The sequence below is a fragment of the Strix uralensis genome, chromosome 23 (genome assembly GCF_047716275.1).
Source record: "Strix uralensis isolate ZFMK-TIS-50842 chromosome 23, bStrUra1, whole genome shotgun sequence".
Lineage (NCBI taxonomy): Eukaryota > Metazoa > Chordata > Aves > Strigiformes > Strigidae > Strix > Strix uralensis.
The window spans coordinates 6,132,031-6,145,512 of NC_133994.1; the positions used below are offsets into that span (position 1 = coordinate 6,132,031).

A 13,482-nucleotide genomic window follows, 5' to 3' on the forward strand; every position below is an offset into this window, starting at 1 on the left:
CATAAACCCATTTTTGGTATGGCAGTTCATTTTCTAGATTGCCAGTAAATCTTGAAAAGTAGTCCCTCAATTATATCTCAAAGCTCTAGTTAGATTCTAGAGAAATAGAGGAGCAGCTCTTCCTTGCTGAGATTGGAAAGGACTTTCAAGTGTGCTTGTCAAGATACCACATTAGTGTAACCCTCTCCACTCCCCCAATCATCTTGCCATAGACTGTTTTGCAGTGAAGTTGCAGGAGGAGGCTCCCCACCAGCATTACAAAACGCTTTCCATTTCCCCTCCAATCCAAATAATGTTTCTTGCTGATTTCCCATTGGGATTTAAAAGGGAGTTTATAGAGCCAGGACAACTTCTATATGCCCTTCCTCACTGTTTATTCAGAAAGGCTCTATCGATAACATATGCATTTGTGCCAAGCTGATGCCTTCATTGCTCTCAGTTCCACAGCCAGGGGCACAACTCAAAGACACCGATGTCAGCTGCAGTCTTTAGTTACCTTCAGACTAGACCCCAAGTGAGGGACGAGAAGGGCAGAACTATGAGGGGTGAGCTTGTCTCTGTCCTCACAAGCTAGGTAAGGACAGCAGGAGCAATTGTATTAGCTCCTCTGCTTCTCCATGGAATTGCTCTCACCTTACCCACCAAGGGTACCGTGAACTGAAAACGCAAAGGAAAGCATTTCTGCCTTATTAGCCTCACTTTTGTGCTGTCAGGAAGGGAGCCAACTGTGTATTAGGTTTTTACTCAGTCTGCACAAGACATACCACCAATATATTCGACCTAAAGCAGCTAATTGCTGGATATTAGTTGCAGTGAGCTGGACTTACCTGGACCAGTCTTCTAGTCAGGACAATCTCTGTACCCTGTTTCTAGTCCCCCGGGTCGGACGTCTGTTTCTCCCTGCAGGTCTTCTTCAACTTGCTGCTTATCTTTCTCACCATGTTTATGTTGCTTTGAGTTATCATGCCTAGGGAAGGGAACAGAGACAGCAGGTTACACAGAGAAGCAATTTACAGGGTACAAGCAAAGCACAGCAGAGATAAAAAACAACCAACCCCCAGATCAGATAGGTGTGAGAGACGTGCAAATGCATAATGTCTATCATAGCTCTCATTGTTTTCATATCCATGAGATCATTAAGACATTTCTAAATCCCTTGAGTCCATGACATGCAAGCCCAGGATATAATCACCAGGGCTGAATTAATTGCATGATACACTGATGAACAAAATGAAGTAAAGTGCTTTTATTGTACAAGGGGAAACGAATGCTTTGCATTAAACTGCAGTCACATCAATCCAAATTATGGCTCATGCTACATAAATGATAATAAGACTGTCTCATTCAGACTGAGTGAGAATGCTGAAAGGAGCAAAGATGCCCACATACTGCTGCATCCAAACAGTGCTTATTCTTAAACTGGGACAGTGGAATTTGTCTTTATAACAAACAGTTCTCCTTTGACAGATACCTATCCTGGTGGAAGGGCATCGCTATTGCACTTCACACCCAAACACTGAGCCAACAATATGGCTATTCAAAGTCTCTCTTTTATCTTTCCTCTCATGCCAGGTGTGACATCTTTTTGTCATTTAGGGTAAAATCCAGTCCCTGACATTACTGGGGCCACTAGCATTGATCCCATCTAATGCCACTAATTGTGTGAATAGAGGTAGGGCTTCCCTGCAAGACACAAATGAAAATGAAGTCACAGATGATGTGTCATGTGGCAATAGATGAGTTATATTTCAATCTTTCATCTGGTAACGTGGCACATTCAGAGATTCTGGGAGGGGGGCTTTTGCAGACTTTTTTTTTTACTGCTGTTCTGAGCTATGCAGCCAGTCAATTTTGTTCTGCTGCTTCCTCTGGTTAATATTTTCTAGGTTGTTTCATTTTGGCATTTAATGCTTTGCCTTGGGAGATCTTCAAGTGTGATGCATATTCGCAGTCAATAGCACGCCCGGCACAGTGAAGGACAGGCTAGATAGGGCTACATTTGTGGCTTGTTTGAGAATGTCTGAGCGTAGGTTCAGCATTGCATGATTCTCATGCATAACCTTGCTTGGACTGGAAATGAGATTGAAGGATGACTCATGCATTTCCACATCCAGCTTCTGCAATGAACTTCTGACTCTTTGCTCACTCCTTAGAGACCCCATCTTTTCTGTAAGAATAAATGATGACAAAAAGCAACTGACCCAGTAAAACATTGTAGTCTTACACTGCAGATGGGTAAAGCATACATTGGGCAAGAAAGGGAGGGTTTGAGGGGAGGTCATCCTGACTTCTTGGTTCTCTTATAGTTCATTTGCCATACTTGGGGAGAAGACTGCTGTTAGGAACCAGACAGGAAATGGTTAAGTTATAGCTGTGCTATGTGCAGTTGGGTAGATCACTTACCAACTTCCCTAGCTCTAAAATGGGACAAGCTTTCTTTCAGAATGAGAGATGAAAACTCGTGATTTGTACCAGGCTTCAAAGAGTTCAGTCACCTAGTTCTAGGGGAAAATCTAGGGTCAGAGGAAGCAACCATTCTAGCTACATGGCTAGAGACTCCAGCACTCAGCCCTGAAAACGGACCCTGACTTCACTTGGTTATTGTGTGACACAGCTGAGCACAAGCACCTTGCAATTCCTTTATTTATTGGTGTTTATCAAGAGTCTCTTTGTCACTCCTCAACTTTTTGTCATAGTGCTGATGTGTGCACAAAAGCTCTCTTTTCCTCCAGAAAGCCGCTTAGTTCTATACACGCAGTGGACACTGACTACAGTCCAAGTCTGATGTCAAACCTTCCCTCGGCTGGTTAGGTGGTGAGCAGCAGGAAGAATCGCTTGGCTGGGTGTTGGGAGTGAACAGACTCATCCAGGCACACTTTTACCCTCGTGGTTTTGGAACCAGGTGCTGTGCAATGCACACCAGGTAGCCAGAGCACCCGGGCCATTCCCTCGCCCGGAATCCGGCCGTCTGACAAGAGGTCACCACTCGCCACCCAGCCCACAAAGCCCCGCTCCAGAACCACCGTGCAGCCACCGGTGGTGGCAGAGGGCGCAGCTCGGGGCAGGGGCCGGGCCCCCGCCTTCCTCCCGCCCCGCCGCCGTGCCGCCAGCGCCCGGGGTCCCGCCGCGGCGGAGGGGCTGCGGCGGGGCCGGGGCCGGCCGGACGCCGAGGGACGCCCCGGCGGGGCGGTGTCCCGGCTCCCCCCGCCCCGCCGCCCTCCCCTGGGCCAGCCCGTGGCGGCGGTGGGGCCCGGCCCAGCCCCACGGGAGGCGGCCCCGCCGCCGGGAGTCACGGGGCGGGCGGGCCGCTGCCATGGAGCTGCCTGCCGTCAACCTCAAGGTAGGGGGCCGCGGGGCCCGGCCGCTCCCGGGCGCGCCCCCGTGAGCCGCCCGCCCGCTCTCCGCGGGCTCGGGAGAGCGCGCTGCTCCGTGGCGGGGCCCGGGGCTGCGCCGCGCTGGCCCGGGCCCCGCCGTGAGGAGCGGGAGGGAGGGCTGGGGTGGGGGGTGGGCAGTGGTGGGCCGCGACCCGGGCAGCGGGCGCCTGGCCCGGCCTGCCCCGCTCCTCGCACGCCGGCCGGCTTTGCGCTGGGGCAGGAGACGTGGAGGCCTCGGAGGAGGAGCAGCGCCTGGTGTTGCTAAACCTTCTCCATCACATGGGCGAGCGTTGCAGAAGCTCTTGGTCACTAAGGTCGGCAGCAGGGACTCCAGGGTTCTCTCCTGCTTCAGGGCAGTTGCTAAAGTGGCCAAGAACTGGGTTGGGACGATGGCTGGTCATTAACTTTTGTCCGTGGAGGTCTGCAGCTCAGCTGACCGGAGCTAATCCAGGATAAACACTGCACAAGATCATGAGCAAAGTTTTTGCTTGTCAAGCAAAATAGCTTAGAAAGCTGATCCTAGTTACTTCGGGGTTATCATCCAGTAGATAATTGAAATTGCTTCTCTGTTGAGGCGGGGGGGAAGGCTTCAGTTGGGGACAATTTGAAAATTTCGGTGACTATCTGGTAACCAGAGAAATGGGAAGTAACTATAACAGTTACACTTTTCACTTTGGGAAGAAGCTTATCCTTGTGGAGAAGCTGGAGGATGCTAAAATCACTTTTTTGCTTTTCATGTTGGTGTTTGATATTGAAGCCTTCCCTGAAAGACAGATGAAATTTTCCTCTTTTTTCTTTTTTTTTCCTCTTATGTATTTTCAGAGCCCTGAGATTTCTAGGTGTGTGTGTCTGTTTTCAGCTTCACTACTCTGTAGATCTTGTTTGGGTATGGCAAGTTTCAGGTGCTTCCTTTAGTTAAAACTTTGCCAAGAGAATGAAAGCATCACTGATCACATCAGGTTTTTTTTCTGCTATTGATTCATAAAGCTGTGAGAAGTGGCCTTGGAGCAGGCTGCCTACAGGTTGGGTGGGAGGATAGTATTATTTCAGCTGCCGTTATGAATTCAGCTTTGTACATGAAAGCATTCATGCATCTGCTGAATAAAAGCTTGGCGTTCATATAATGATGTTTCCTCCTCTTACTAGTTCACCAAGAAAAGCAACTTCCCTTGTTAGAGGCAAGTAAGCAAATGGATTTTTCAAGGCCTGGCATGTGATTGTATTACATTCTGGAAACTAGCTAATACTTTGCTCTGACAAGTTTGGATTATTGTGTGATTCCAAGAGCACTAGGAAGATTAAAAACTCTTTCCTTCTGCTTTGTTTTTTAACTTGACTTGATTTTATTTGTTTCCCATGCTAAAACAACCGTAAAAAATAAGGACATTTAATTTAAAAGTTTGCCATCATGAAATACATGTTCTGCCATGGGAGGTGGAGATATAGGGGAGCTGAAAAACGCAAGACTTCTGGAATGAATAAGTCACCCTGACAGTGCAACTAAAAAGTTGCCTTTCTTCTCTGGTTTCAGACAACCATTCCCAAATCTCCTCCTAGATAAAAGTGAGCTTGTCCTGGGCAAGCTGTTTTCAGCGTTAAATTCCTTTGCTGTCAGGTCTGCCGGTACTGCTCTGGGGCTGAAGAGCTGGGGAGTTAATAATTGTACCTGCGTCTTTGTACTGTTCCTGAGTTAGGGCCTGCCTGCCTGGAACATATCACAAAGGTGGGAAAGATTCTTATTCAGAAAGGGACTGGAAATAACACACACTACTGCTATTCATTGGCATGATCTGCTTACAGTTTCTGTGAGATTAAAAAGATGAGCCTCGTGATAGAAGTAGCTCCAAGAAAATTGCATGACTGAGCTGTGTTTGTGCCAGAACATAGCAATGTCTTAGCCCTGAGGTCTCTCTTTAAGCTACTTGCAGAGCTGTAAAATTAATGTAGCAGGCTTTGCCCTGGAGTCGATGAGGAACATGCTCATGAAACAGCATCTACTGGCTCTGTTCTAATAGTAATGCTCAGCAAAGCATGTGGGAAGCAGCATAGCCATATTTTTGCAGTGAATGCTTGACACCTAGGATTATTGCAATAACTATGCAGATCCTTGAAATACAAAGTTTGAGTCTGATCAAGCCTGGACAATGCCCTGCAATCCATGTGCCTGGAAACATATGTTTTGTACTTGGGCATTTTTAAATGCTAGGTCACAGAATCATAGAATAAGTTAGATTAAAAGAGACCTCCGTATGTCATCTAGTCCAACTTCCTGCTCAAAGCAAAGCTTTCAAAGTTAGATCAAGTTGCTCAACTCAATATTCAGCTGGCTTTTAAAAATCTCTAAGGATAGAGCCACAACAACCTCATTGGATAGCCTGTTCCACTGCCTAACCACTCTCATTATTATTACTGTTACAATGAGGAGCATCCTCACAGCTGACTTGCTCACAAATGGCCACTCCAAGAAAATAATTGTAATTTGGAACCATGTAATTTTTAATTTAGTCAAAATTCAACCTTATGCTAGGTTCTGTGCTGAAGCATGTTTAATGGAGTGAGTTCCTGTTAGAAAAAGTTTCCCATCTAACAAGACCCGTGCAGACCCAGGCTCTTTCTATGCTTGGCAACTAGTTCCATTACATGGTGGGATTTGCAGAGGAGCTAGGGATTTCCTTTAGCTCTCCCCAACTTCTGATGGGATGCTTTTAATCACATGGTCATCCATCTGCCTGGAAAGGATGGGGACAAAGGTCTCACCTTTCTTATTTTCTGCTCTCAGCAGTAGTTCAAGTGTTAGTTATTTTCCCAAAAGAAGAAATGTATGCCTTTCTTAGGTACAGACTTAAGTCCCTGAACAGATGGAAAAAAATTAAATTCTGCTGTCTCATCGGGAGACTGCCTGCAAATTATCTAATCTCACATAGTGCCTATAGGTTTAAAGAATGTTTTTCATTAACACTACATTTTCTATGTTAAAACATACCACGACCGCCAGCTAATTCCACAGTGCCCTGAAGAACTGTCAGGTAAATTGGACTAATAACCAGGAAGGGAATGCCCTGTTTTTATTTCAGCAGTCCCTCATACTATCAGCCCTAGTTTGCCTGACTTTATGCTGATGACTAAGCATGCTTCATAATTTAATAACTGCAATATTGATCTAGACAGCTTAAAAAAAAAAAAAAACCCACCCTGCCTAATTATGTTAACCGGTGAGCCTTGAGGGGTCTTGCGGGTATGTAACATGCAATTAAATACTACCTAATTAAGAATTTCCCTGATGTTGTGATAGTCTCTTGAGTAAATGCTATTTGCATGTCTCCATTCTTACCCGAGAACATCTTGTATTTTACTGATTAGCAGTTTCTGCCTGGTCTCCGTGGTACAATTTGGGAGAAGGGAAAGTGGGGGGGGGGGGGGGGGTGTGAAGCATTTTGTAGGCTTTCATGAACAATTAAAAAAAATCATTAATAAAAATCTGTTTAAGCAGTGTTTGAAGTTATGACAAAGTCTAGGCTACTCAGGGTGAATGCTCAGTAGATGTGCTAGGGTACTGCAGTGAAGCAAGAGCTCTGTCTTACGATAAGACATCTATCTACATTGTGGTATCTCGGCAGAGCAGTACGAGCCCCAGCAGACGCGTCACTCCTGTTGATTTCCTGGCTGCGCTTCACTCGTGTTCACAGCTTGGTTATTAACTCTCTCCTCCAGCAACTAGTTTTGTATTAAGTTAGAGCATGGATAGATGTTTTAAGTCAGTGAATGTAGCGGGATGTCAGTAGATCTTAATTTTTTTTTTAGTGTCTTAATGCTCCTGTCTGCATACAGCTTTTCCTGTGCCTACCGAGTAATTTAGCCTTTTGCTACTTACTCATTTCCCAATTTCCTTTTTTTCTTTTTTTTTTTTTCTTATGTGGGAGTATGTGGGGGGAATGTGCTTCAGAGGGGTTTTGGTGGTGGTTTGTTGTGGTTTTTTTTCTTTATATCGAGGTCAGTATAAATGCCAGTTGGAGCCTTTCTCACAGCTAGAAAAAATGGAAGAATGTCTGTTTCCCATGGATCCTCTGATATATCCAGGCTTCAGCCTTTCTTTTATGAGGCTGCTAGTAGAGCCTGTCTTCCCTATTCTTGTTTTCACAAATGTTTAGAGAGTGAGTATGAATGATCTCCCTTTGTTGAGTTTGGCCAGCAGGCTCAAAAGTGAGTGAGCACGTGGATATAGGTACAGAAAAAGACTGAAGTGGTACATTCATGTTCCCATTTGCTGTCTTAATAAACATGTATGAGTATGTCTCCTTGGTTACAGAAATGTCAAGTGCTGGTGAAGAGAATCCTTGTGTCACTTGTTACAGTAAGATGCTTTCTCTTGGATTTGTCCCCTTGAGCACAAGGATCAGGATCATTAAGGACATTTGCAAAGTAAAGAATCTGTGACAGCATTCTTCTGTTGCTACTTCAGGCACTGCCAGTGTTTGGGCCCTGGTGGCTTCACTGGGAGTGAAGAGGGCTGTGTGCTAGGGTGGGATCAGGGTCTCGGGTTCCTAGAAGGTGCCTTCAGGTCTGTAATATTGCAGTGAGGTTGAACCTCTGCTCTGAACAGAATGGAAGGAGGTAAAAGGAGAATTTACTGAGGACTGAGGTGAAATTGCTGGGAGCTGCAGGCATGACTATCCATGGACTTCTCAGTGATGGGATGCCAGATTGGTCGTGTATAAACTGTGCTAGCATAGTGTGAATCAGATTGCCCAGCTTTCTGTACAAACTCTTCTGGAGTTCCAAAATCAATAACCCATTTAGAAAGGACTAAGTGGGCCTTGAATCAGCTGCTGTCAAGAGATGACAACAATAATGAATGACTGCAGTGTAGCACCACAGGAAATACTCAGCAACAGAAGCAGAGAAAAATGGTTTTGTGTCTTCACCGTCCCAGTTGCTACGCCAGCTTTCTGTACTGGTTCATGGGTGCAGGGCACTCTTCCACTCATCCCTCAGAAACAAGTGGTGTCATTTCATGTTGATCCTCCCAGAGTTCTCCCAACTTGCTGACCTGTCTTCCTGTTTTTTTTTCACAGGCCATCATTCTGGTACACTGGCTGCTCACAGTGTGGTGAGTGATTGGTAACTGGCCTGGCCTGGGTGAGAAGAGGGTATTCCTTCAAACCAGGAATGGGACATTCTCAGGGAATCAGAACTCTCTGTTTGTGCCTGTCTGTGTACAAGAAGATCCTAAATCTAAGACTGAGGTGTTTGTATGGGAAGAGGGATGAATGCAAACAAACTGTTGCAGGCTTATTGTGAATGTGGGCTGTTTTTTTTTTTTTTTTTTGTGTGTCTTATTTGGCAGGGGATGCATGAATTACATGTTTCCAGACTCCTATGCCTGGGGAAATTTCAGTGTCCTTGCAGTGGGGATCTGGGCCATTGTGCAGCGAGATTCCCTTGATGCCATCATGATGGTGAGTGTGAGGGTATATGCCTCCACCAGGCTGCTCAGGGAGAGGGTGGAGGGCAGAGACAGCTTCTTTGAGTAAGCGATCATTTTCAGCTGTTCCCAATACAGCAGTGAACAAGTCAAGTTCCCTGTTTGGGGTTGTTTTGTTTTGGCTTTTTTTAAGAGGGCATATAAATCTCTAAGCACTATAAACCATGGTGAGAAGCATTCACTATTACTTATTTTGCTTCTCAGAGGTGGGGCATACTTGATTCTTTTTTTACCTGCTGTTGTGACTTGTAAAGAGGAGGACTCAAAGCGTTTAATATGCTTGAGTTGGAGGGGCTTTAATAAAACCCTTTTCTGAATTTTAAAGAGATTGGCAAGCAAAAATAAACAATCCTGGAGCATATCATGAGAAGGTGTCTGACAGATGTGAAGAAAATGCATGAAATACAGGATCATTCATTTAGGAATCTCTGTCTATCTGGGGCAATGTCAAGGGTTAGCAATGCGTAATACTGGGGTGAAGGCATGATTGTGTGAACACAGATCTCGCAGGAAATACATGCTGTAACTGTCTGTTACTCCTAGTGGTTAATCCCCTATTCAGTTCATGTCCCGTTCTCTCCTTGTTTCCAGTTCCTGACGGGCCTGCTGCTCACAATCCTCACAGACATCATTCATGTCTCTGTCTTCTACCCTTCAAACAACAATCTCACCGATGCAAAGCGTTTCAGTATAGGCATGGCCATCTTCAGCCTCCTCCTCAAACCTGTGTCCTGCTATTTGGTGTATCGGATGTATCGGGAGCGTGGAGGAGAGTACACCTTTAACATAGGTAGGATGCTTCCTCTGCCTCCATGTCAGTGTGGGCCACCTCCTCAGGTGTTAGGGAGACCGCCTTGCACTTTGGACCCTTCAGCCTGAGCTCTGTGCAGCTGGATTCAGACCCTCTTTCCAGGGGGGTGTGGGTTGCTCGCTCTCTCTCGCTCATGTGCATTCTTCCATTTTGTGGTTCTGGTGTGTCTTAGGCCTTAAATTTACGTTCTTCCTCTCTTCCCTTGCAGACCTGGAGTCCTCGTCTGACAGCCATTTTGCCCGCAATGGTACTGATAACACTGCTGTCTCTCTTATTCAGTATAACTGAGAAGCTTTTCCTCTGTTCCTCCTCCTGCATTTGTGTGTGCTTGTTGGAAGCCTTTGGGTGTCCTTCTCTCTTTGCCAAGCCTTTCTTTTCCTTCTGGGGGAAAGCAGAGGCAGCATCCCCTCTAGCTGAATTATGCATGGGAGGGAAAGAGGCTGGATTTCTAACTCCATGCTTTCTCTGGGCCTTACATGTCCTAGCTATCTTGATTGCTTTGGACCTCCATTTCCTCACCTGCAAAATGGGACTGATGTTTACCTTGTGGGACTTTGCCTGGAGGCACTCATTTGTCTCCTGGTTGTACTTGCTAAGTGATAACGTGGCAGCCTTCCAGAGAGAAGGGGCTGTGGCTGGATGTTCTGGGTCTCAGTCAGCTTCTTTGCCTGGTGCTAGTTCATGTCAGGGCAGCTGCCAAGGATTGTTTGCTGTGTTAGAGTTCACCCTGGCAAAACCAGCAGCCTGGCACAGTTATCTTTTTGCCTTCTTAAGAAGGCTGTGCAGGACAAAGGGTGGTATAACTGCATTACAGTGTTTGAAAGCTGACACTTGTGCTGCTTTGGTGGTAGCAAAGAAGGTAACACTTCCTGTAAAAAGAGGTGGATACGTGCAGAGGAGGAGAGGCCATGGAAGGAAACCATGGCTTGGGGTGCTGTGTGCTATTTGCATCTCTCTGCTAGTGGAAGGTGGGTGTCTTTTCCACCAGCTGCTTGTGCAAATGCCAGGCAGATCTGTCTTAACTGGGTCAGAAAGCCTGTGAGTCAACTGCAGTGCCTTGCTGTGGGCCATGTTTGTGCCAAGTTTTATTAGCTGCTCACTGTGCTTGTAACTGGGATTTCACATTTGTATCCCATGGAAAGTGTAGGTATCATTGAGGAGTTCATCCCTTTGCTTGGAATTTGGGAGCACTCCCCCTTTTCAACCACATTATCCCAACACTGACACTTTTCAACCATATTATCCCAGGCATGACACTGTCTGAGAGTGTCCTCTCAGGCACAGGTTGGAATTCAGACACTGCAGTTTCATATCCTCTCCCGAACTTTCTCACAAGATTTCTCAGTACACACTGTGCTGTTGTTTTATGTTGAATTGTGGTTGACAAATTTCCTCTCTCATTTTCCTGCTATCTGGCATTTTCCTTTTGAACCTAACAGTGTTGCATTTTTCCTGATGATCTCTGTCTCATTTTCTTTCCACACAAAATCCCTTTTTGTTGCTTGGCAGCATCCTTGCTGCATAAAACAAGCCTCTGATATGGTTTGGGGCCCACCTTTGATTCACATTGCTTTCTAGCCAAGGCAGATGCTGGGCCTATAGCTGTCCATGCACATTCTCTGTCTTTCTGTCTTCTTTCCCTGCTCATCCCATGGACAGTAATGTGATTTTGTGTCAGTCTTGTACCACAGGCAAATTGTTCATAGTGCAATTGGGAGCACTGCTGGATTCAAATTTAGTGCCATGGTGTGGCACGCTTGAGGCATAGCTGCGTTGTTGGGAAGAGTGGTTCATGGATGAATCATGCTCTTAAATCTGTGCTGTCAGCTAGCCATAGTTCCTGCTGCTTCTGTTTTCGTCTGTTCATTTTTCCGCTAGATCTCAAACTTGATCTTGCTGAAATATGCTATTACAGGAGCCTGTTATGCTGCTGTGTAGTATTGTGGGTCTTGGTTTTCACACAGCCATGTGGCTACTAAGAGAACAGTTGTTGGGGAACGAAGAGGCATGTTCAAATGGATCTCAGTTATTTTGCCTTTGTTGGAAGGATGAGTTTTCTTACCTCCTGCCTGTGTAGTGATGAACACAGAACACGGGTGCTGGGGAGCTGGTAGAGCAGCTATGTGGTGTGCTCCTGAGCTGTTGGTTTCTTCTAGAGGATTCAGTTCTTGTGCTTTTGTTTTTTTCCCAAGCTTGTTCTCTTCCATCTCCATTCAGGTGTCACCCGTGCAGGCCGGGATCGCAACACCTATGAGTCAATTGATCAGCAGGATGCCCCTCCACAGTGGCCTGACTCAAGCAAGACAGCCCAGCCGCCGTACTGAGGCTCTCTGCACCAGGGGGGAGAACGGACGCTTCCCTTGCCCAGTCTGGCCCTCTGCTCTTCCCATGTCCGTGCTGATGGAGCAAGACCTGCTACTGAGCAAACAGGAGACAATCTGATTTTACATTTCTTTGCCTCCCTGAAGATGGGTTCCTGCAGTAAGTGCAGAAGATCTCAAAGATGTCATGTTAAACACTGTGACTCTTTGTAATCCTGGTATTCTCCTTTCCTCCCTCCCCCTAAATCCTTCCTCTGTGTGAGTGGATGCAGCTTCTGCAGCCTTCCAAGTCTTGCATTGTGCATCCTCTCTGTTGTAAGTAAGGGAACTGCTCAAAATATTCCTGGACAAGATATCTTTAAAAGGCTTTTGGACTGCCCTTAAACAATACAGTTTAGTCTGCTTTTATGCAGATATGTTTCCAGGAAACATCTGGGAGTTCCTGAGCTGGTTTTGATGGTGTTATTTAACTAAGATTTATGACTGTAACTCCCTATGCTAGCTGTGGTGGTTTGCCCAAAGCTGGGGTTGGTATAAAATGCTCTTACTGGGCCAGGGAGCTGCTCGTGCTCCCAGTATCTAGTCTCGGGTTTTATTCACTGATGATTTTATGCAAGTTGAATGTCCTTCAGCATACTTAAAATGCCTGTTGAATGTAGCTTATAGATACTCTGTGCCTTGAAATGTCCTTTTGTTTTCAGCTGCCTATCTTAACAGAATTTGGAATGTTACATTTTTCTAAGAAAATTATAAAATGAACACAGTTTTTCTGTGTTAGAAAAAGTTACACTGGTCGCCTATGTCTCATTTGAAAATGTAGGTATTCCTGGGGGTTTGGGACTGTAGCCAGGCAGTCCGGGAGAGTCATTATGGGGGAAGTCTACAGGGCTTTGATGGATGGCTTTTAGTCTAAGCTTTACTCAGACTAAGTAGAGGGTACTGCTTGTAAATGTGTGGGGAGGTGGGCTAGTAAAATGAGGATTGGGGAAAAGAAAAGATGGGTTTGTTTACATTGCAGTGGTGAGCTCTGTGGGGTGTGACAAACTATAAACTCTAATCTTATGCACAGTAAATCTGTCCTGCTGTGGCTTTCAGGTAAAATCCTAAAAAAATAAATGTTCAATGGCATTCTTTTTCAGAAGAAAAAGAGTATGTCAGCTTTGGCAGAATGAAAATACTAGGAAGATCTGTGTTTTTCTGAAGCAGGTTCATTTTCAAAGTTTACATCTGTTATTCTATAATTGCATTTCTCTTGACAAGACCTGCTGCTGCATTGACTCCTCAGTGATCAAGAGCCCTGTTAACTTTGCTCTATCCTCTAGAAACACAGCATTTGTATTTTTAAAGCCAAGCAATTTTCTCCCAAGTTTCATCGCTTTAAACGTAAGCAGATGCTTCCTCCGCTATGCTGCACAAGCACTACAGTGACCTGCTGCTGTACCTGGACCATCATCGTTTATGCCTGGACCAAACACATGGTAAATGCCACAGAAG

General features: G+C 45.7%; 1 protein-coding gene across 2 annotated transcripts; it reads left to right on the forward strand.

The window, feature by feature from the left end:
• The first annotated feature begins 3,161 nt into the window (after positions 1 to 3,161).
• AGTRAP (angiotensin II receptor associated protein) lies at positions 3,162 to 12,775 on the forward strand. Of its 2 annotated transcripts, XM_074892705.1 has the most exons (6): positions 3,162 to 3,340; positions 8,447 to 8,481; positions 8,719 to 8,830; positions 9,448 to 9,646; positions 9,876 to 9,914; positions 11,885 to 12,775. In XM_074892705.1, the coding sequence occupies exons 1-6, from the start codon at positions 3,314 to 3,316 to the stop codon at positions 11,989 to 11,991; spliced, it is 519 nt and encodes a 172-aa protein (XP_074748806.1). In that variant the 5' UTR covers positions 3,162 to 3,313; the 3' UTR covers positions 11,992 to 12,775. The 2 variants fall into 2 exon arrangements, with proteins under 2 accessions (XP_074748806.1, XP_074748807.1); XM_074892706.1 differs by lacking the exon at positions 9,876 to 9,914 and having other exon boundaries at positions 3,163 to 3,340.
• The last annotated feature ends 707 nt before the right edge of the window (positions 12,776 to 13,482 follow it).